Raw genomic sequence first — 25,090 nt, forward strand, 5'->3', positions numbered from 1 at the left:
ATAATTCAAACCCTACAGCTGCTAACTTTGATAAATCGAAAAAATTCAGTGTATTTAGATATGTACGTTCGATAACTCGAAATCCTTTTCTTAACAACAGGGGGAGAGAAGGCTCTATAATTCGAACGAGGCCGCTTCCCCTCTTTATAATTCGAATTTTCCCTAGTAATGTTTACTTCTCATTTTCCACTTATTGTTCATTTCCTGCGTAATGTTTCCCTCCTTTCAGCCCAGCTTTACTTTCCAATTCTCTTTCTTAGTTTGTCACGATGGGAAGTACGTCTCCCTTACTGTGTCCCACAAAAAAAAAAAAATTTATCGCAGCCGTGAAAAGTGGTTCGAAAAAACAAGATATCGCCAAAACTTTCAATATTCTACCATCAACGCTTTCTACAATTCTAAGTCACTTGACTAAGTCAAGCCACATTGAAACAAAAAACGGTCCATTTTTTTAATTAGTTACATATGTATATTATTATTTATTGAAAGGTTAATACATATGTATTTTTATTTTTTTGTCGTTTTCATTATTTTTACTTGAGGCTGTATATGTCTAAAACTTAGGTAAGCTCATACGTATTTTCAATATACGTATGTACATACATATATACATAATAAAAACTTTTAATAATTCGAATTTTTCTTGTAGTCCCTTGGATTTCGATTTATCGATAGTCCACTGTATATGTATGTATATCTTTGTATTCAAACCCTTTTTTTTTTTTTTTTTTTTTTTGTATACACCTGAGCTGCTCTTATTGATGAAAGTCCAGCTAACGAACAATCCATCCGATAGCGCCTCTTAAATAAATCCGGCCTTGGGAAACACATACAGCTGATTTTTATAGAAATAGGCAGTAGGTTTTTTTTGGTTATCTTTTGGTTAAAGAAAGATAATGACTGAAGTTATCCATTTCAGAGAGCGATCTCTAAAAAACATATTAAATGCCAAGGTAGAAAATTTCATTTAAAAAATAAAATAAAATAAATAACACCAAAAACACATGTATTTTTCACATCATCTTTTCACATTACAAATCTCTCAAGTAAAACATTAGTTTTTCTTTTTTTTAAAAAATATAATCTGTTTTATTCTTTATTGTTTGATAATTTTATTTCTTTTTAAAAAAGTTTAATGATATCTCCTCTCTCACTTTGACCAACTTGTTTTTCCTCTCTCTCTGTCTCTCTCTCAATATATATATTTGGTAATTTTGTTTGAATAGTATTTTCTAATACCTTTCTATTTCTTTTTTATTATATATTTTTGAAATTAAAATGATAGTGCGTAATTTAAGTGCAGTGCTTATTGAAGGTTAATTTTTCATTATTATGCCAAAAAAGTTTTGTAAAAAAAACATCTCGAAAAAATACATAAGCTGTGCAGATGTGCATTCATTGATTGCAAATTGCACTTACAAAATAAAAATTATTTTAACTGTAATTTTAATTTTTTTTTAATAAATAGAAAAACAATCCTAACAAAAAACTAACTTAAAAAATAATAATAATAAACGAGTTTTTATAACAAGGCTAGACTAGAATAATTTATGACACCCATATTTCAACATCAGGAATTATTACTATTTTTTTTTAATTTCCTCTCCTGAACGGATGTTGTATTATTTGTTACTTTGAGCAAAGAATAATAATAATAAAAACTAGCGAACAAATAATAGAAACATAAAACAAAAATTACAATAATTAATATACTTAAAAAATCGAATACATCTACAACATAAAGTAAAATAAAAACCTACTGGAAAATTCAAAAAATCTCACTTGGGTACACTTATCTTAAGTTTTTTTTTTTTTTTTGTTTCCTGCAAGAAATCGAAGAATTATTTTGTTTGAAAAAATAGATAAATAAATAAATAAAAATAAAAATTGCACTTTTTTTATTTGTATATTATTTTTTTTTTTTTTATGATTTATTTATAATCATAAAAAAAAAGGACGGACCCATTTCTCTTCAAATATTTTAGAAAAAGAAATAACAGACAACAAAGTGCACAGCAAGTGTGTGTGTTCAATTTAAAAATAAAAGAAAAGAAAAATAATTAATTTTAAAGGTGCTTTTCTTTTCATGGAGGGGACGAGCACACAAATATTCACTAAAATTGTTTTATAAATCAATAAAGGGGGCGGGGCACAAATAACAAGGGACACAAATTTAATTACAATCAATTAAATGAAATCTCTGAACTAAGTAAAAAAGTTTTAACATCAAATTACTGTTAAAAAAAAGTTGACAATTTTAGTTCCAAGACTAGGTGAAAATTCCTTTAAAAAGAAAATAATAAAACAAAAAAAAACGTCTACACTTTTCTAGGGTTTTTCTCTTTATGATCCTTTCTAGGGACAATTTCCTTTTCATGTTTATTTTTACACGTATTTAACCGGAAAGAGTTTTTTTCTCAATTTGCAACAATTAACAGCTTTTGAAACGTTTTTCTAAATTAAATAATTAGAGATCTTCACAATTATATGTTTTCAATATTGGATAACAAAAAAAAAAAAACTATTCCAAAATTATAAAACTTTAGAATACTAGAGTTATAATAATTCAGATTCAGCCTAACAAAGTGTAAGTTTATAAATTTATAAGCGTTTATTTGCCATCAGAAGCTCAAATTTTGTAAAAAAAAAAAATCTACTATACTTGCCGGCAAAAATCAGGAACTTTTCATTTTTTTTGAATATTAAGGAAATGTCTTATCCTTTCATCAGATTCATTTTTACATGTTTTTTTTTTTTAGAAACACCCTTGGCGTAATAAAAGACGTAATAGGTTAAGGGTTTGTAGTTTTATTTTAATTTCTTAAGAAGAGCGTTTAAAAAGTAACATTTAACATTTATTTAACAAGACTACCTAAAATTAAAAAGAAACAAAAAGAAAAGCGACATTAGAAAAAAATATTAATCACGTATATTTAGCAATTATATAAGGGTAAATATAAAAAGAAATGAAAAAAACAACAATACTTTCTGTTCAATACGACGAGAGTCAAAACAACTTCTTTACTCTACTTCATTTTTTATTTATTTCAAACATTAAAAAAAAAAAAAAAAAAAAAATACGCCGTTAATTATTTACATTTATTAATTTATATATTTATTTAATATTTTATTTTTATTTATTTTTTTTAAAGATATACCAAGATATGCTAAAGATACGCTGATTTTTTTTTCTTGTCCTTGAAAAAGTTTCTTTCTTTTGATGACCACTGCTATATAGAGTGTGCACAAACTAGTAATATATGTAACTGTGCAAAAAACAAAATATCGGGAATAAGTTTTATTATTATTATAGAAGAAAGCAGCATTTTTCTTTTTGCTTTTGTACAATTAATTACGTGGAAAGAAATGTTCAGAAAAACAAAAACAAAACAAAAAAAAATCTTAAAATTTGTAAGTGTAGTTTTTTTTTAAATTTTATTGGTGTGTAATAAATAAATTTCATCCAACTTCATTTTTTTTCCATTTTGTGCAAAATGCGAAATCATAAAAAAAAAGTGAAAAAAATTAATTTTAAGGTGTTCCACGACATAAGGGTGCCTAGTGAATTTATCGTAAATCACGAAATTATTATGTAGACACAGGCACTAGACTCTACAATTATCTCAACTCACTCACTTATACACTCACACATACATACAAGCATACACACACACACACACTGATGGAGGACACGCTGACGATGACACTGAAGATGGCGGAAGGTTCATATATAAATATATATGACGTATGTATGACGGCGGGCGAATGTGATGATGCTCAAGTAGATATTAGCAATAATGTTTGATAACAATGGCGGAACTGTTTTTTTTTTTTGTCTGTCTGTCTGTCTGTATGGAGTGAAAGACCATCAAAAATCACCTCGCCTCATAAAATTGCTCCTAGCTCATTTTCAGCCTTTTTGACATGTGATGTACATCTTGATGGTGCAGCAGTATTTCCTCGCTATTCGTGCTGTTCACGTCCATCTTGTTGTTCGTGGTCGGTCCGTTACGTGTTGTCAGATTTGCACTCACCTCATAATCCAGTGGTACTGTGTTACATTTCTAAAGAAAACAAAAACAAAAAATTAAATAAATACATATAATTTAACAGGTGTAAATATTGTTTATTTCTCAACTACTTCGAATTTATTGTTATTATTATTATTTTTTGACGTCTTTAAATTTGCTATCATATGGAGGCAATCCAAAAAACCTAATGATAACAAAATCGGGGGGATACAGTTTTGCAATGTAGTTTCGAATCTATCGTCTACATCCAAAATTAAATTAGACCACTGGATAGAATTCATTACGATAAGCGAGGACTGTGACGCGGTGGAGGGGGAAGCACCGCCATTTTGAGATCATTTTGCTGCGTATCGAGATTTACAATTAGTATAATAATTTTTGACTCGGAGAAGCTACGATGTTCGTTTAAGTTTTAATCGTCAGCTGTCGTCACAATCTATCGATTGTGTATAAAACATTAGTGTAAAATGGTGACAGTGAATATAATAAGGTGTTAGAATAAAAAAATATTATTAAAAATATATAATGTCGGCCTATACGCATCGAATAGCCAAAACCAAATACAGAGATCGTATACGGTTGGAAAGGGCTTCTCAAGAACAATCGAATGGTAATAATAAAACACCATATGACCGAGTCAAGCTATATTTTGCCGGGAACGTAAAAGAATGAATGCGGCCGAGCGGATCAAATGCGACGGTGTCAGTACATCTGCAGCTGGGGCGGTTGAAATTATGCAAGTGGATGATGAAATCGCTTCTACATCGACACATGTGTGTGGCTTTTTGTAGCTAAATACATGAATAAAAATATTTTATATAAAAAATATAACCCGTTACGTAAACGTATTCACGTACAACCCACGGCCGTGTCCATGACACAGACACAGTTTTTTTTTTGTTCTGGAGTATTGGTCAGGAGAAAAAACAATTATTTTTATACTGTACCGACTTTTAAAGAAAAGTCTTTAAAATATGATCCATCTTGTACAAAGAATAGAATTGATGTTTGTTTGAGTGTGTGTGATTAGGCGCGTTGTGATAACGCACATAATAATTTGTTGGTTTAAAAGTCTGTGACCTGAAATTCTTATGTTTACTCGTAAGCATAGAAAGGTATAACAAATGTAGATCCACAATTCTAGCCTGACAAACTTTCCCAGAACAAAAAAAAAGTCTACTTCACTTTTAAAAAATGATTCCTGTATAATATAATACAAAATTTCACTCTCAACTACACCATCTAGGACAAGGTCGAGAACTTTTCACCTTGCTCTAAGCATTTTTTATTTTTAAACAAAACAAGATGTATGATGAATAATTCTGTAATTATGAATTACCTCTCCCATAACAGCAATAGGCGTTTCACCGGTGGCCAATGCAACTTGATGTTCAATAAGGTAAAACATGTATTCATCGTAAAGTAAACGAATTAAGTGAAAAGAACCAAATGAGGCGGCCGATCGAAGAGTCAAATCTCGAATCACCATAGAGCTGTGCATATAAAAGATCAAAGCAAAGATAATTAGTACCCAGCACTAGATCCAATTATGGAAATGTAATAATAATCCAATAATGATAGGAATAATTGATCATGATAGTTCACACACACCTGTAAAATGACCACTTCAATAATAATTGCCTTGCAGCTGTTGTAAAATTAGGACTTCCTTGGTATGGTTTAAGTACAGTGGCCACAACAGCTTTCAGCCAAGCGGCCCACTGTTCCAGGCTGTTCTGTTGTTGTAAGGTAGCTTTGAAGTCGGCCTCCAGACGGGCAACTAGATTGCCATCGCACTGACACACCCAGGATGCCTAGAGAGAAACCGTGAAAACTGATATTAACCCACGAGTTAATTACATTTTATTTATATTAAATTATACTTAATTTAAATTAACGTTAATCATATTTACGAGAGAGGTAGTATGCATTATTGCCTTGGAAAATTGTGTTGTATTACATAAAATATAAAGTTTTCTGGAAGGTAAGTCTGTGCACTATTCATTGTAAAATAATTACAGAGGGATAGGCTCAATAAAGCTTAATCCCTGAAACTTCGCTCCACCAGGAGTGGAGGAAAGATAAAACTTCTGACAAGAGAATTGGAGGGGATAAACAGAAACAGGACTGACGAAATAAAGCATAAACATGCTCTGATGGATAAAATCTTGTATAGTTAAGTACGCATAAACATGCTCTGATGGATAAAATCTTGTACATATAGTTAAGTACCTTTGTTAAACTTTAAGAAAACTACTAGTACTTACTTGTTCTTGAACATTATGAAAGTCCACTCGGTTTAGGTCGGTTAACATTTGGTTGATTTGAACGGAATTTTGTAGCACGGCTCGCGCTGCCTGTGCTAAATGATTAAGAGATGTATATCGACGCAGTGTCTGAGCGAATGCACACACCGCACTCACCTATACAAACAAAAGGAATATTTCTTAGTAAATGAAACTTTTAAGATTATTCAAGAGTTTAAAATACAATTAAAAGAAGAACATGAAGGAAATAAGACCACTCTTTTACTAAATCAGGTAAAGTTTCATGGATTTCCCATATGTGCATTATCCATCTACTTAAGTCTGGTGTTCAATTTTATTATTATTATATTACGTTGCATCAACAGCTGTGATTACTGGTGTCTGGAGCCTTTTCAGTTTATGGACACCACAGGATATAGTGCCTACATTTTCTTTAACAACATTAAGCATTACCGGGAAGTAAACCATAAAAGACTCCTGCGGATAAAAGGACTGTCAGCGTGATTTCTAAGGACTGTGAAATGTTCTAGTGTTTTGTTTCAAGATAACACTGCCCAGAGATTGAGTTGGCTTAAGGGATGTTGACGTCGAATAGAGTGTGGAGTGCTGCAGATGTACATGTTAAAGGAATATTGAAGCGCTTATTTTTTTAAATGTAATCATGAAGAGACGATCTCAGAAAGAAAGTTATAGAGACCAGTTATCATATGAGGTTGATCATGTTGATTCATACCCAAAGAAAGAACTCATATATCTGAACTAGCAATGTCTAAAGATTCTATTAGCGGCCGTTGGTCCTCCTTGGAAACGGTAGAAGTAGAAATGTACTCTTCATCATCATTAACAGACGACTGGATATAGAAGAGTTGTGACCGGATAAGATTTCTAGTTCTTCTACATAATTCACTGTGAGTTTCTTGGGCTAAATCAATACAGTTTCATTCCTGATAGGCATGGTCCAAGTTTTGCTCAAAAAAAAAAAAAAAAAAAAAAAATTGTTCATACTCCTTCCATTCTGAACTTCTTTTATATCTCAAGTCTTTCCTTTATCTGATTAGTATTTATTTGTTTTCTGTCCACGGCGAACTTTCTTTACAAGTAAAGTTTAATTTAAAGGCATTGAAATTAGATTGGACGCAGAATTTTTATGGGTTACAAATCTACAATCGTAGTATCAGCGAACAGTAGCCACAAATTTGGTTTTTAACAATCTTTTTGCAAGGGGCTATATTTTGAACATCAAAACAAATCCATCATAAATGTTATTTTTTGTTTTTAATAATTAATTATCTACAATCTGTAAAGAAAACAAAATAATAACCTTAATGTCAATCATATCAGATGGACATCCTTGCATTGCGGAGGAAAGCCAAGATTCTAAACCTTTTGCAAAATTTCTAATAGCTTGAGTTAATGAACCTGCAGAAAAAACAATTTTTTTGTTTACATTATTAACATTTACTTTTTCAACGATATTAATTTTCTAGAAAAATAAAATTATTTTAATATAAACAAAACCAACAAAAACTTACTAGGTATTGGTCTAAGGACATCGGGTATGAGTACTTGTACTAGATTCTGATAGAACAGAAAATCCACTCTTTTAACAAATTCTTGTATAGGCCGAAATTTGGATAGCATATATAGTTTCGTTCTAAACAAACATACAAACGTAAATTTAAGATTTCATTAAACATTATCCAAATATTGTTATAAAATTATAATTTATGAAAACATTTTAATGCAAGACACATTACCTCTTGGCTTCACACCATCTTATATGTACTTATACATACGAGAGAAGAGCAATATGTGATACGCAATTTGCAGGGTACTTACTTGTGAGTTGGTAATATGGACTCAAAAGGCAATGAAGGAAACTTTTTATATCCAGCAAGAAATATGGGGGGGGGGGACTGGAAATTAACGAATTTAAGACTAAATATTGTAAAACGCACACTAAGAAAAACAAAAGTTGTAAACCATTAAAAAGTAACGAATAAAAGTTTTCGAGTAATTCGCGTAATTACAATACTTTGTGTTGGTAACATCAGCAGGCTATAAAATAACCAGAACGGCGGGCCGCCAGTGGACGGATATAAATGAGCAGAAATTAATCTAGAACCACAAATTCAGTTTCTACGAAGGATTACTACGTCAAGTTCTCAGACATGAAGATGAAATGAAGAACTTGTTTAAAAAAACAAAGCGGAAACAACAGAGAGAAGGAATCTAGAAACAAATATTAGAGGAGGGTGACATTAAGATGGAAATGCGGACAGAGGCAAAAAATGTTTCTTAATGCGTCTCTTACAAAATTCTAACTTCAGAACCTGGTGTTGCTCTAACTTCAATTCTCGAAATTCTAACTTACAATTTTACCAGTACTAATTTCAGCAAAATGTATTTAATTCTCACTAATGATGTACGTTTATAAAAACGTTAAATGAACCTCAATCGTCAATAACCACGTTGAAGCAAAAAAAAAAAACCCTGATTTCTTCAAGGTTTAGTTTTATAATGGCTATTGCTGTTTAAATACCTTAAATCCTGGATGAGGACATCAGGAACACTTACTTGGATAGATATTTCTCTTCTTCACACTCGTCACCATTGCTATGTTCCTGAGATCGCCAAAACTCTCTCCACAGAGTTTCAACAGTTGCAAATTCTAAATTGACAATGGCATCCAGAAAGGCCTGTAAGGATTTTTATGCAATCAATAAAATTATTAGAAATCTTTTAAGGAAAAACAAAAAATGAAAAGTATTACACTGTAAATTTGTATTAACAATCGAAAACTTTATTCTACAAAATCTGAAAGAAAAATTAACTCACCTCACAGTGTTCCCGATAAACTGATCTAAACGTATCCAGATCATCTAGGGAACACAGTGCTGGCAATGGAGTGCCTGGTTGTGGCGGATCCACTTCTGGAAAATCTGGAATTGCTTGCGAACCATCGCCAAGATATTCTTGCAGTGGTGCCGGCCCAGTACTTCCGTTGTCCTCCTTATTTCCTGTACCAGAGCCACCAGTAGTTCCGCTAATTCGTAAACGTTTAGCACCAGAACCTGACGCAAGACCGCTTCTTGGGGAAACATCGTCATCAGATGGAATCTGTGATAGTAATGATCCTGCTTTTACCCGAATGCCGTAGTAATGGTACTTGGAATTACCTCTGTAAAGATAAATTCATTAAATATACAAAACTAGATATTTCTGATAGTCACAACACGAATTCCCGCAAATACAAACTATTCATGGTAAATTCATTAATTCGTAGCAAATCTCAGGAATAACTATTTTCATAATATGAGACTATGTCTCCTGGTAAAGTCTGGCAAAGAAAATTGAAATTCTGTTAGCCTTTTTCAGGGGGATTATGAAGCTAGATTAAGATACACCACCTTGAGAAAGAGTGAAACCACACAAAATGAATTCTAATGTTAGGCGCCCTCAACTTAAACTTCATACATCTTTTTTTGAATAATTAAGGCGCTACTGTGGGTTGTGTTTTGTGTGAGCCTCAACGTCTACCAGCAAATCCAGTTTACTTTCTTAAGAATGCTTCAATTCAAGATCAGATTAGGTGGCGTTAAGCTACGTGAAATCTAGCTGAAATCTAATACAATAATAAACTGAAGTGGTGGCACTTTTGAGAGATGCTTAATTTTCCTGTGAAAATGCTTCAAATAAAGGTGGTACGATTAAGTTTAAAGAAATCGTTGAAGCCATTTCCAAAACTGTTTGCCAGAACTGAATAATTACCTTAAATAAAAACGTACTTTCATTTAGGGTGCGTTCCACTAAGCGCTCACAACGATCAAAACACACTTCAGGCGTTCCACTTGGCGACTGCGGTCGTTGTGGTCGTGGCGAAAACCTCACTAATGACGTCACTATTTTCGCTCACGCGAGCCCACAACGCCCTACCTTAAAGTCGAAGTGGGTGTTCAGAAATTGGCGCAATTTTTAAAACAAATGATGGCGACCGAAAAAATTATCTCATGTAAATGAAAGTATTATTTCATGTAAATAATAGAATGTGTTTCTCGAAAGTCTACAATAAATAAATAAATAAATAATTACTTATCCCTTTACATAATAAATCACTGAATAACACAAAATCATTTACCTGAAATAACTTTTAAATTCTTCATCTGAATAAAGATCAATTACACTGATAGCTAATAATACGCGGCCTAAGTTTTCGCTTTTCACTATTGCGATTTTGTAAAATTGCATTCCACTCTTCATCGGAACTAGATAAAGAACTTTCTAAAGCATTATTAATAAATATCCAACTGTTGCCACAAAAGACATTTTAATTTTATTTGAACGTAAATTTTATAAATACTCCACTAAAATGTAATATAAAAAATTGAATTATATATATATTTTTAATATAAGTCAACTTTACCAATAATTAATAAAGTTTATTTATAACTGCTTATAAACGGGGTTAAAATTAAAAAATAACCTCTTCAAGCTTCTAACTTATTTTCGAGGTCGCCATTTATAATGTTTACCTGAACGGTTATAACGCCCATAGACCATTCCACTTCGAGTTTTCGATTGTAACGCTAGCAAGCAAGTGGAACGGGCAAAACCGCGTGGTCGTAAGCGTGATCGTTGTGGAACGCACCCTTAATGAATTTAAGACGAAAACCTAGTAACGGAACAATAATTAATTAATACTAGAGAACAGCTGTAACATATCACCTGGTTCCGAGTCGCCTAGTCCTTAAGCCCAGAAATACACTTCTGATTAGTTTGCCAAATGAAGCAGCGTTTACTGGATCTAATTTATTATCGTAACAGTGCCTAAGGTAATGGTTGTACAATGTTGATCTAGGTAACGAAACACCTTCAGCAGTTTCATAGTTTTCTAACAGCCATTGTACCTAAAAAAAAAAAGAAAAAAAAAAAAAAACAGTAACTAAAGAAAATGTATGAATTAAATTATTAAATGTATGTAATAAATTTGAATCTATAGTCCAAAATTAGATTTTATCAATAAATTCATACTTTATTATTCTATTATTAACTATATTCCAGTAGCTATTTTTGCAAGCAATTAGTGCATTCCTCTTTTATGCTCAAGTTAAATCCATAGTGATACGTTTAAGAGTATTTCTTGTTAAAAGACGTTTAATTAAGCGGTTTAATTATTTAAAAAGCCTTAAGCAGGACATTTTAACAAATGTGAAGTTTTAGTAATTGAAGAATAATGTTTGTTTGTTTCAATTTTGCTACTCAAGAGTTATCCCTTATGCTAGGGCTACTCATGGACCGTAAACATGCACGACAACCGGAAAAGAATGGGAGTTTGAGATAGAATAATAAAGGAAATCAAAAATAAAAGCACATAGAAAATTTCTTCCATAATATTCCGACCAGATGTTATAAAAAAAAAAAACAATATGGAAGCTTTCCATTAAACTTTGATGGGACAGAATTCAGAATTTTTATACCAATGAAACCAAAATAAATTTGATATGAAAAGATATGCTTTACAAGACATTCTTTTTATGCAAGTCTCGAAGTTCTAATAAACAAAATTTCTTTAATTTTGGAAATTTCACTACATACACTCCACTCCTAAAGATTTTCCTTAGAACTGGAGGTTAAAACGTGCCCGCTCGCGTTCAGCGAGTTGTAAGAGGAGGCTACAAAAAAACTTCTTCTGGTTTAAACTATGAGTAGAGGAGATGTGAGAACAAAGACAGTAATTTTTGGGTGACTCGATGTCTCTTAGCATCGATAAGAGGAGATGAAAACCAGCAGCTTGGTTGAACTGTGGTAGTGGCTGGAACGTCACTATAAATCAACAAGGAGACAGTTTATTGTTAAGAGTCTCAGTACCCGAATGACATCTACAGGTGTCGAAAGTGTTCAATGCTTCAAATCCTCACTGAGCAGAAAACCCATACAGAAACTATGCATTTGACTACGATCTTAGTCATGCATCCAGATCTCTTCTGGTTAGGGGCATTCATAAATGACGTAACGCCACTATGGGGGGGGAGGGGTTGAAAAATTGTGACACTTTGTGACTAGAGGGGGTTAGGGGGATAGAATCAGCGTTATGCCACGCTTTTTTAAATCACTTTTTCATTTCCTTTTTTTGAATAGCGCGCGTTTTGTGTATCATATGATTTTCGTTTTCATCGACTGGGTTATCGATATGTCGGTATATACAAGAGCGATACTCAAAGACTGTTGTTTTGCATTGGTTTTTATGGCTGTCCGTAGTGAAATTCGTTGAACTAAAATTATCGCGATTGATTCTACCGTTTGTTAATTTTTGATAATATAAAACAAGTTTTTTTTTGTAATGCGAATTTATCAGGGGCTCAAACAAAGATGTGTCATCATTTTTAGGGGGGGGGAAGAAAAAATTGTGACCAAGGGGGGGCGCAGGGGGTCAAAAAAGGAGATTTTTTAGCGTTACGTCATTTATGGACGTCCCCTTATAGGTGCCCATAAAAATCTTAGGCTGTCTTCTAAACTAGGAAGGTTAGTCTCTGAGTATATCTCTGTAGATATTGGGGCTCGTATGGCTAAGGATTGTTACTTCCAGTGAGGGGAGTCACAATAGATCTCCAAAGGGGTCGCAGTGGCGTAGGCCTTGAGGCCGCCCTAGTTTAATCTATCTATCTATATCTCTGTAGAGCTTTTTTTTTATTCCACTTCTTTTCTAAGCTCCCCCTGAAGAGAATTTGATTGAATTTGAGAGACTTTAATGCTAGAAAGCGCAAATTCATAGCACCACTACTTCTCGGTCCAATCTTCGAAGAAATATTATTTACAAAGCTCTAATTCTGATATTATTCCACAGTAATTAAGGCAACTAAACCTACTCAGTTCTGTTGAGCGGCAAAGAAAGATTTAGTGAAAAATAATGAAAAAATTGAAGAAACTTGTCAAATAGAACTTTCGCGAAAGCATAAAAGAGTACCGTGTAAATATATAGTAAAAAAATTTTATGTAATAAAAATATGTTTTTACAATTGAATCTTTTTAAATAGTTTAGTTTCGTAAAACCAAAAAAATTATGAAATGAGAGAAGTGGAAGTCCCCTCCCACTAAAACATACAAAGGGGATTGATTCACATAATTTCTCCTTGGATTAAATTGCAATGGATACTCACAGTGGTGGGCGACACTCGGGTCGCATGTGCAATGTTAGGCTGACCACCGACATCAGCTTCAGCGATCGCCGTAGCAGAACCATTGTTGCCTGCACCTCCAGAACTGCTTCCGTTACCAGCGCCGTTTGTAGTCGGGGCATTCACCAGGTAGGCCACATCCTTTCCGGAATGTTAATTAAGAGTGGGCAAGGAGAGATAGAGAGAAAACAAAAAAAGAGAAAAGAAAAAAAAAGGAAAAGGTTAGAATTGTTAGTTAGCACAGGTTACACAGTAAAAATGACTAAAGCCTAACCTTAAAATTTTTTGGGTATTAAATTTAGTTTTGGTTAAATAAATAATACACCCAAAAAGTTAGTAATTTATGCTTGTTGGTTTGTTTATTACACAACGGACATATTCAATAATAATTAATCCACAATACTATAAGAATCTTTTTTCTTTTCTTTTTCTTTTTTTGGTCCAGAACGAAATGCTAATTGGTTTAAGATATCTCTCTAAGATCACTACAGACAGTCACAAAAATTCAAATTTAAAAAAGTATATTAAATACCTAATAAAAGACCACAGTAGGCTAATATTGGCGATGTAGTATATCAGAGTTTGCTTTAGAAAGGCAGAAAATGAGCGCCTCATTCATAGAAGACCCAAAATCTGACATTCTTCTTTGGATTCCACTATTCACTACTTATTTACATCACCTACAAAGTTGGTGGTTCAAAAAGGTCTACAAAGAAGCCGAGAGAGCCACTTGAAGTTGAGAAGTTACGAGTTGAAAACCGGACTAAATTAAAGCTAATCATCTGAAAAAAAAAAAAAAAAAAAAGAAGAAGAAGAAGAGTTTCCTTCTTCAAACTGCATAAATATAGTCAAGGAAACGTAACGTTCCCAATACATTAGTGCCGACCTATGAGGATCGATATTTTAAGCATCTTTCGCACTACGTGCCTTGGGAGAATAGCGCCCATTCCTATTGTCACTGCGTAAAATAAAATAGCAGTAATAATAATTCTCAAATTGGGGGGGGGGGGGGGGGGAAATTGCAGCGATCTGAGAGATAAGTGCGTAAATCAACATTACAAAATAATTGCTAAATTTAAATAAAAAAATATTATTAAAAAAATTTCTTAAACCAACGTTGAATAGGTATATATTTCTTGAAAAAATAAATTAGAAATTGTTTACTTTAAACAAAATTTCAATTATCGAAAAAAATATAATTTTAATAAATAAACTGGTAATGTATAAAAAGTACTACTACTTAAAATAGAATAGATTAAAAAAAAACATTAAATTATTTACAGTTAACATTAAAATAAAATGCTATACTCAATATTTTTTCATCTACACGCAATAAATATCATTCTACAAAATATTAAAGTAAAAAACAAACCATCTTTCTAAAGTTTTATGATTACAAGAATATCACACATCACCTGGAAGCATACCCATACAAGCTAGTAACCTCCAAACATATCAAAGACTAGATAAGAGAGAATATTAAAGAAGCATGCTAAAATAAACAAAAAATTACTTAAAAACCATTTACTGCTGAGTCAGAATTAAACTTAAAAATTGATTAAAAGAAAAAAACCATTTTTTACAAAACAATAAATCGGAAGGAAGTAGAGGGACAAGAGAAAAAAAGAAAAGGTAAACTAAAAAGCAAAGAACACGATCAAAAAGCAAGGCAAGACTATTGAAATAAGCACCAAAAGCAAAACAAAGACAAGTTAGTATTAAAGGAAGTGAATGTGGAAGTACGGAACTCACAGCGGCCACAGTCTGCGGACTGGCTCTGGTGCCCGTGATGATACCATGTTCCGCCTCAACACCCTGCTGTATCAGATAGGCTGCGTTCCCTAGCAACTGAGTTTGGCCGGCGGCAGCTGCTGCAGCGGCCACCTGTACAGTAACAGAAACAACACCTTCCACAGGTCAATGACTAGATATCATCTTTCCATCTCCTCCAAGGTTTCTAAAGCTAGTGTCCAGAACTGATTTTGGATCTTGTGGCAGATTTTAATTGAATCAGTAGTAAAGAGTACAAGAACCAACTGAGGGCTTAAAGTAGTAGTGTATCACATAAATTTAGAGTTCACAGTGGGATGAACTTTGGCCTTTTTATGAATCTCAGCAATAAATAAAAGCTTTTAAGAGAAGCAATGGAAAGATAACACCTCACAGCAGAAGTTGCGAAATGAACATTCAATCTTGGCCAAAATACATTCATTTCAAATGAATTTATTTATTGGTACTTTAAACTACAAATAAGATTTAAAGGCTTGCATTAAAAGCCTTGTACTAAATGAAGAGTTCTTTTTTGATCTGATCTATATATGATTCTTCAATAACAGCATAAAAGGCGAACAATCTAAATTTCCACATATTATTGAGGGAAGATGAACTGAGTAATTTGAGATCTAGGAACAAAGATTCAATAACTCAGAAACCATTTATCATCCAGCCGCGCTGCAAAACTTCACGGGAAGAATCATTCCGTGAAAGTACCATTTATCATCCAGCCGCGCTGCAAAACTTCACGGGAAGAATCATTCCGTGAAAGTCGCTATCATTTTGGAAAGCAGTATGTAATCACATAAACTGTACATATACACCGTTCACACTATTCTAGTAAAATTTAGGCCTTTTTTATTTTAATCTAATCTAAGTAGTTCGAAACCCTTACTTGGAAGTGGCCAGCCATTTCCTAAGGAATCCGGCGACCATGTAGACATCTCAACCTAACAATACGATCAAAAGAGTTATGCTAACTTGCTAAAGGTTGCTGCGATTGAAATAGTGAAACCTTGTTAATTACTTTGGTTTTGTTAACTTTTAAACAAACCCTAGCACATCAAAAAAAAAAAAAAAAAAAAATTCGTAAACATATAAATGGTACAGTTTCGACATACTGTACACTAAGACTGGCAACCATACCGAGCCTAAATAGATTTGGTTTTTAGTTAATCCTTTTCTAGGATCAATCGGGTTTTCTGTAGGAACATACAGATTTTAAAAAAAATTCAAATAATCTGTAAACAAAACTTCAGCAAAGGTGAATTAATTAAAAAATTCACTCACCTGAGTGTACGTGACCGGTGTCGTATTACCGGGACTGTAATACTGGCCAGATGTTGGAGTGTACATTGTACCGGATTCCCCGACCGTGTACACTGGATACCTGGAATTAAGGATCATTCTTATTTATATCCAAAATTGTTTAAAAGAATTATAAATATTCAGAAAAGAAGGAAGACTTACATCTGCCCATTTGAGGTAGTGTAAATAGTCTGTTCTCCCGTACTTTCAATGTACTGTACATAAGAATGGGCAACATCTTCACTGCCTGTCTCGGAGGCTGGAAAAATCGTATATAAATAAAAATGTATTAAACGTTCCTAAAAGAAAAGAAAAAAATTAAATAACATATGCAAAGAAAAGACATATTCAAACATATTCAAATTAATTACAATAAAAAAATAAAACAGACAAACATGCTCATTGACCAAATTATATTAAACAGAGCACATACATGACACTACACCGAATATCTAAAAGAAAAAAAAAAGAAGGTATCCTTGCCCTAAACAGTTAAACAAAAATAAATATATAAAAAATAAATTTCAAAAAATGGACATAAGTAAAACAGATTAATAATAATGACGAAAACCACAAAATCAGGTTAATATAATAATGACGAAATTAATCACAAATAGGTTAATCAGTAATAGCTTGATAAATCAGATACGATGTCCCGGTAAATGTTTAATTATAAAAAAAACTGGCCATATTATAGAACTATTAAACTTATAGAATTTTTTACTATTTTTGTAACAATATGATGAAAGAAATAAAATGATAAAACAGTATGTACAAGCACAAAGGTCACATTTGAAATACTGAATTTAGGATTCTGTAACTGCCGCGAAAAGGTGTACATAATTTTGCAATTGTACCACTATTTTTTTTTTTTTTATTGAATTTCCCAAAATTTCGTATCGTGTGATTTTTTTCCCCGTCTTCAGTGACTTTTTTCATAACGTTTAAAACATTTTCATTGAACTTTCCCTTAAAGCACACCTCTCTAATTAGAAAAAAAAAAATTCTGTAAAAATAATCTCTGATGGGAATTTCTTTTTCTCGAAATTATTTTCTTTAAATATACAAAAAGGTTTTTGAGGTAACATTAAATGGGCACAAGGTGTTTAGCGTGTGGCCAATAAAGAGCAATACCTTCAATTACAGTCATTTTAGTTCTACATTCAAGTAGACCCGTTGTCTTGGAAACTAATTAACAAGCCACAGAAAGTAGAAATTTTAAATGATTAGAGTATTTGTCAAATATAATTGAAAAAAGAAATAGTTTTTTTTTTTTACACAATTTTTTAGAAGGTCTCATTATTAAACCATTTTCATCCAACTATACAAAATATTGACGAACATTTGAAAAGCATGCTTGAATGTAAAGTCTCCCAAAATTATCTATGATCGATTATACCTTCAACGGTTGAGAATCTCATTCAGTTTGGAAAGGAATTCATTTTACTATATTTTAATTTTACAATTTCATTTTAAAAAGGTTAGTGCGACAATCAGTGCAGGTGCTCCTTAGAAAGAGGTTATAAACTACAGTTTTATTTATTGTTAGAAAAATTGGAGAAATATTTAGAATGCTAAGAAAATCATTACAACTAAAAATTTCAGGAAAATTATCTTTTAATGGAGATTTTAATGTTACAGCAAGGTATCTTAACTTGAAAATATTTTCAAGTTATAATAATTGTCTGTTGGAAGACAATTTCTGTCACCATGAGAATGTAGTAAGCCTCAATTTATAGGACTAGCGCAATCATAAATTACTTCACCTTTTAGGTAGAATGGTTTGAAACTAATTTTGAATTAAAATTATAGAACAACTGTTCAAAAGACATTTTCAAGTTCACCATCAGGTTAAAAGTGATAGTTATAGATGGTTTAAAGAAAAATAGCTTCATTAAATTGTAATTCCGGATTTTGGGTGAAATTTCAGTAAAATTAAGAAGCATACATATTGAAATTATTGCAATTTTTTATCTTTAAGCAAAGAAATATTTGCATTTACAAGTATTTCTACCAATCCAACCATCTCTCATCAAAATTTCTTCCAGCCATACGTTTTCCTGTTATATATATACATATTTATAAAAAAGAAAAGATATGTTGAGGTAAAAAAAGGAAAAGAAAAAAGATTGGTAGGGAAGAAATTCTTTTAGAATCCCTTCTGTTTAGAAAAAAAGAAAATGTACAAGCATCTTTTAATAGTTCGTTATTATTTTTTAAAATGAAAATATAGGTAAAATAAACAATATTTAAAATAATAATAGTAATAATAAGTAAGATAAAATATAAATTAAAAAAAAAAAAAACAACAAGAATACACACACGTACAAAATATAATTGCCAGATCTTGGATGATGGTCTCTTACCGGGATTAACTGTTGTCAAGGAGGTGTAAGATCTTGGCCCGGCTCCTTTATTTATATTTATGTTTATTTTATTTTTATTAATTTTTTTTTTCGTAAAGATTTGATTTTTTAGACGTAAGACATGTAAGGGGCAAAGAAAAAAAAGAAAAAAACATATCTAAGATGCCTGAACGAGCACAGTGGTGATTTATTTGAAAAAATAATAATAAAAATTACATAAATAATATTCACAAGTGACTGAGTTGCGATATTTTAATTTGTTTCTTGTAGTTGAAAGAATTTAAAAGAGAACCGCAATCTAAACAAAATAAAAATAAAGTAATTCCTACGATAGGCAGCTTGCAGTGAAAGTGCTGTGCAAAATAGTGCAAAAATGCAATGCTTTCATTTATTTTTACGGACAATCTACTTCACATAATGCACAAGCAAAGGAATCATGGCTCTAAAAAAGTATTTTACAACTTCATATTGTATTTTGAATATATCAATACAATAGTAAATTTACATTTAGAAATCTTTTGACCTTTTCGATGAGAACAACTTAGCTGCCTCCAAATTGGTACAGGGAGAGAATTTAAGGATATCTTTGAGCAAGCAAGCTACGACAGCATCTTTAGTGTGGAACATGATATACATACGAGTATATGCTAAGGTAAGGCTAAGGGTACGTTTACAACGGAGCTGTGAGTATAGATGATAGCAGAGATGATAACTGATAGAGTAAAATATAATCGCTGATTAGTGTGCACAACGGAGCTGTGATACAAGCAACATGTCCGAGTAGTGAAGAAGAGTTTTTATGTTCAGCAGCAACGAAATGGTATATTTTAAAGAAAAAACGCTTTAGAAAATATCATGTACATCCCATAAATAAAAAACGAAGTACTTTGGATGAATTTCACCATTTATATAAGGAACATAGAAATTATCCCGATCGTTTTTGTTTTTTTTTTTGAATATAAGAGGATGGGTCCACCCACATTAGACTATATTTTAGAAAAAATAAGGTCAAAATTAAGAAAACGGAAAAATTGTCATGGAAATCCTAGAACCATAGAAGAAAAACTAGTGATTACTCTGGTAAGTAATGGTTTTATTGGGAAAAAACAAATAAATACACATAAAAATAAATGTAAGCACGATTTAAAAAACAAAATATTGTTTAAAAGTAAATAATAAAATAATAACAAAAAATAATGAGTAAAGACAGCACTAATTAATTTTTCTACGTCCATTTTCAAGCTCCGATACTGGAGTTCAGCTAGCAGAAAGATGAAATATTTAATTCTATCATCTATGCTCGTTGATAGCAGCGCGTATGAGTCACTAGTCGCAGCTTCGTTGTGCACGCTCACATTCGAATGTATTATGTTTTTCTTTAAGCGCTGATGCCTCACTGCTACCATCTCCGCTATCATCTATGCTCACAGCTCCGTTGTAAACGTACCCTAAGTTGACCAAGAATAACAAAACTACTCCTGCTTTGGTAAAGCAAGGAACATTAGCGCTGAAGGCCAAATTTGGCCGATAACCTGGAAATAAAATTAACAGGGATAAACAAACAATAAAACAATACAGCTTTGTAACGAGGAGCGATCCAAAATTGAGTAGCTCTAGTTGCACGATGGTCTCTGAGGACTGGAGGAGTTAAGAAAAGAAAAAAATCTTGTGTGTGATGCATCACTGTAATCAGAAATAGGTTGCGAATGCAAATATGGATCCCCTAACTTAGGAATCTAACTAATTACACCAACTGCACAGTATTTCCCTTTAGCAAACAAAGCTAGCTAAGATTTACTACATGGGTAACAAAAAGAGGGTTAAGGAAGCTTCAGCTGCTGAACAGTTAAGAGCGTACATGTCTTGCAAAGCAAACTAATCCTGAAGTTTCACAGCTGGAATTATAGATCAGAGGATTCTCGTACGTCTTCGTCAAACATTCTTGAAAATACCTGAACTGATGTCACAATTTTACTATTTTGTGGCGGCCTAAGTAAAGTATATACTCAATCGGGAGTCCTGCTACAGCGAAGATGGCTATTCTATATAGAAGGCATCTTTCTATAACGGACTATGCTAAAATAAAAAAGTAAAAATAAGTAACAACTTTAATTTTTCTAAAATACTTGCTCAAGAATTGGCGATCTGTGATCTCGTCGAAAGTAGGCCATCCAAAACAATATCAGGGGTAGGTTCTGTATAACCCCGGAGTAACAGAACCTAGAGGCCTGTCCAATACACCTCTTAGAAGTATCAGGGAAATGACTTGGAAGGTGTGTTTCCAATGAATACTTTTTTAAAAAAGGACTCTTATGCTGAGCACAAGCATGAGGGGCACAATTAAAATTTAAAAAAAAATTGAAACTATGTGTATTTCTATCAAAAGAGAGGAGGAAAAACTGTTAAATATAGCAACTCTGCACTGTGTATAGATGTAAATTACAAAACTTTATGTAAACTATAGTAGTTTAAACATTTTATGTACCTGTGACAGTAATATAGTGCCCAGGTTCAGGGCTATCTGGATCAGCTTGCAAGTTGCCAGCATTGCCACCGGCTGTTTCATCACAAGAATTAGTCGGACTGCTTAGCACTCCACCCTCTTCCTACAAAATTATTCAAAATGTAATTTTATAATGTTGGCAAACGTGAGGTAAAAAAAAAAAAACTAGATATAAAACTAATGATAGCAAAAAATATTTGAGTTGAAATATAAAAGTTAAAGCTACTAAATAAACTACTTCCTACTTCAGTTTAAAAAGGATTACTTAAAAAGAAAGGAAGAAATAAGAACTTAAAAAAAATGCTATGTATTGATATGTAAATAGATAGAAATGTACACAAAATGAAGAATGACAAGCCAATAATTTTAGAACTGTGGTTAGCTAAGGCTCTAAAGTGATTACAAAAACCTTTTTCGAGATGTCTTTAAATATACTGGACGCAGAGTGACTGATAAGGTCAGGTATGTTGTGGCACTATCTATTGCGATATTATTTAGATGCGTTAATCTGTAGCACACTTAAACATTCAAACATTCCTATCTAATATTCCCTGGGAAGTCATGCAGGAAAGTATAAACTCTTAATAAAATAAAAAACAGGAATTCTATTAATTTGTTAAGGTTTGGAGAATTAGCGAAAATTTAAGGAAAATCTTTAAAGTTTCGGCAACTTATTTCCTATTGAAAATCACTGACATCTTTTGTCATCATCAGGGGAAAAAAAAGAGAATTTGAGATGCAAAAAAAAAAAAAAAATGAGAATTAGTAAACAACAAAATGAAAATTAGTTTACATTACAGCTGAAACTGAAATAAGGCAATAAAAAAAAAGTCAACAATACATACACTAATCGATAGATATAGGAAATTAGTAAATTCTCATGCGATTCATTACCTTTACCTGTATAGGAGCATGTGTGACGGTAATGGAATGTGATGAATCTACAGAGTTGTCGGGGCTCAGCTGAACATTGACGGTACCTGAAGCTACCTAAAAAATTAAATTAAAATACATTTTTATTAACCCTTCTGGCAACGCTTATGTTGAAAAAATAATTATGCTACATATTGAAAGTTAAATTGATCTCATGTCGTAATATAAGTACTTTCAAGTCAATATTTTTGTCAGAAAACTTTAAGAGGTTAGGAAGCATAACTGTAGGTTGAAAACTTAACAGAAAGAAAAATGGCATGCTCAAAATCATGAAAATTAGATTACGATAAATTCACCAAATTAAAAATTAAAGTAAAACGTAATTTAGAGATTTAAAAAAATTACCTGAAGAAGTTGCGCTTGTGGGACGACAGTTACGGTAGCTGTATCGGTTCCAGCTTGCGCCATCCCCCACGATTCCGACTCTGACGACAGAAGAAAAAATTAAACATTTTAATCATATTAAAGAAACGAAGAACCACTTCACAATTACTTTACAGTAGACCTTAATATAATCAAATTTGCTATTAAATAACACTGAAAAAGCTGCTCATCTAATTTGATGTTCCACTTCCCTTCTTTTATTCTGAATATTTTAAAGTAATTATTTCTAATAAAACAGAATATAGGCTGAGAATTTACCACCGTACTGTCGGTAATCAAAATTCTTGATTACTTCTTAAACAAAGCATCAAAATTAACTATTAAAATATAAGTTTTTTAAAGAAATTAGCGTTACTGTTATACCGCTAAATTAATCCTAATTAAAATGTATATAGCTAATATTTTATCATCCTTGCACGTACATAGATGTATTATAAAATTATTACTAATTATTTTATTGTTATAAAATCTTTAGGTTTGCTAAATTTTTTTCTTGAAAAAAGTCTAATTCAAACCAATTTCTATCTTCCATAACTAATATCATATCTTTATTCAATGTGACCAATATTGCTGAAATACTCAAATCAAATCCAGTAATAATTTCTCCAGTTGCTTACTTAATCCTTACATATAAAAAAAATGTGTTTTAAGTAAGTTCAATTTTTAAGTGTAGTTACTGTAAATGCACTGATAACTACAAATTAAGGATCAATCTCATAAATTTAAGTTTTCTTCTGGTTTTTTCGTAGATATTCTTTGAAATGCCCTTTAAACAATCAGTCATATTGCTATAGTGTTTCTTGTGATCTAAAGATACTTTTTGGTTAACTCAATTTCTGCCAACAATAAAAGCTGGAGACATTCTTAAAAAATGAATATATAACAACCGCTCAGCAGATAGTTGATTTAGGATTAAGAAGTAAATAAAACTTTATTAAACGATAGAAAAATGAAACTTTCCTTGTGAAACAGAAATGGAAATTAAATCATCATACTTTTAACATTTCTATTAATCAATATTAGGATTGCTTGGTCGAAAGATAAGTAGCCAACCAATTTATCTATGTCTTTTGAAGCAAGGTGGTTGGCTGGACAGAATTCTACCCTTAAAGAACCCACAATCATAAATATATCAGCAAAAAAAAATATAGCGCTTCTAAGCACTTACGTCAATCTTTATTCCTTAAAAAAACTATTAACTATACCGCTTCGTTAACATTGTTTTCGACAATCTTTTAATAAAAAATTGCATACACATTAAGATAAAGAAAAACTTTTCTAGATCAAATATGGTTAACTTTGAAATCTTCTAATAAAAGATGTGCGGAAAAATCACAATCAATACGTTTGTTACCTAGACGACACCAACTTAACAACTATCCAAACTGTACGCAGATGTCTCTAGAACAAAACTACTGCACCATGAAAATACTGGCGATAGATAAGCTTTCAACCTACTAGTTAACTGCTAACGATCTGCAGTAAGGCAATGGGCAATAGGACCTTTATAAAAACCTACGTTCTTGGATAATGACACACCAAATTAAGCATAAGTTACTTTTTCAAGGAAATGTGACTGTTATTTAAAATTTTTAAATGTTTACCCCAAAGGAACTGTATGATGAAAGGTGAAAACTACACTCGCCATTTTGGGAGGCGGCTTTTTCAACATTTAGTCTAAAAGATTTCCCCACAAATATTACGCCCTTACGTAGCGGAATGTATACGAACTCCGGGCGGTTAGGTCTCGGATCCAAGGAAACTGAAATAGAAATGATATAAATACCTGTTTTGTTTTAGAAGGGTTGTCCGTCTCCTAGGGAAACAGCATCTAGTGGTTGCTAGGGTCTACAGACCCCACCACTTGCAGGCGTAAGAATACAACTTTTTATCGATTTTAGCCTTCACATTAAAATAATCCCAAAACATAATTATTATAACTATCAACTATTTTTTTTAATTTTCAATTTTTTTCAGATTCTAAATATCCATAATATTTACTGAAATTCCAAGTTTTCTATTAATAAAAAGAACTACTTTTCATAACTAAAAACTCTCCGGCCTGTCGCAATACTGAAAATCAATAAGGATTTTATCACCTTTCTTAATTTTTCTTGGTCTTCCTCTTTTTTTAGGAGTAAGTATGTTTTTGTAGACAAAATCGACATCTTCAACAAATTCCACTTTTACACTCATATTATGTTTAATAGTAATAGATTTTCAAAAGATAAAATAATTAAGAAACCCGTTTTTAGGGTGATCAAAGAAGCTTGAATTAAGTTTTGGGTGATTTTCAGTTGTCAAGGAGACAAAAGAGTACTCGAATTTTTTTTATATTCAAATATAAAAT

General features: G+C 31.9%; 1 protein-coding gene across 13 annotated transcripts; it reads right to left on the bottom strand.

The window, feature by feature from the left end:
• Window positions 1-989: 989 nt before the first annotated feature.
• Rfx (regulatory transcription factor Rfx) lies at window positions 990-25,052 on the bottom strand. Of its 13 annotated transcripts, XM_074120489.1 has the most exons (19): window positions 24,840-25,052; window positions 22,702-22,781; window positions 22,318-22,413; window positions 21,406-21,526; window positions 18,921-18,965; window positions 16,717-16,813; window positions 16,537-16,636; window positions 15,226-15,357; window positions 13,456-13,614; window positions 11,024-11,205; window positions 9,137-9,479; window positions 8,876-8,997; window positions 7,831-7,952; window positions 7,620-7,717; window positions 6,299-6,454; window positions 5,643-5,845; window positions 5,371-5,524; window positions 3,880-4,064; window positions 990-3,266 (listed from the first exon to the last, which is right to left on the bottom strand). In XM_074120489.1, exons 1-18 carry the CDS (start codon window positions 24,934-24,936, stop codon window positions 3,900-3,902), a joined length of 2,472 nt encoding a protein of 823 aa, XP_073976590.1. In that variant the 5' UTR covers window positions 24,937-25,052; the 3' UTR covers window positions 990-3,266; window positions 3,880-3,899. The 13 variants fall into 13 exon arrangements, with proteins under 13 accessions (XP_073976590.1, XP_073976591.1, XP_073976589.1 ...); XM_074120490.1 differs by having other exon boundaries at window positions 990-4,064; window positions 22,324-22,413; window positions 24,840-25,051; XM_074120488.1 differs by having other exon boundaries at window positions 990-4,064; window positions 24,840-25,051.
• Window positions 25,053-25,090: the final 38 nt, after the last annotated feature.

This window comes from Rhodnius prolixus, unplaced genomic scaffold (genome assembly GCF_049639745.1).
Source record: "Rhodnius prolixus isolate KJV_2025 unplaced genomic scaffold, Rpr scaffold_2, whole genome shotgun sequence".
Taxonomy (NCBI): domain Eukaryota; kingdom Metazoa; phylum Arthropoda; class Insecta; order Hemiptera; family Reduviidae; genus Rhodnius; species Rhodnius prolixus.

Excerpts from the sequence above, each read along its gene's own strand:
- Rfx (XM_074120489.1), bottom strand. The coding sequence starts at position 24,936 with ATGAGTGTAAAAGTGGAATTTGTTGAAGATGTCGATTTTGTCTACAAA. Across the intron at positions 18,966-21,405 it reads GCACTATATTACTGTCACAG|GAGCCGGGCCAAGATCTTAC; the intron begins GTACATAAAATG and ends ATATAAATAAAG. Across the intron at positions 9,480-11,023 it reads ACTAGGCGACTCGGAACCAG|AGGTAATTCCAAGTACCATT; the intron begins GTGATATGTTAC and ends TTATCTTTACAG.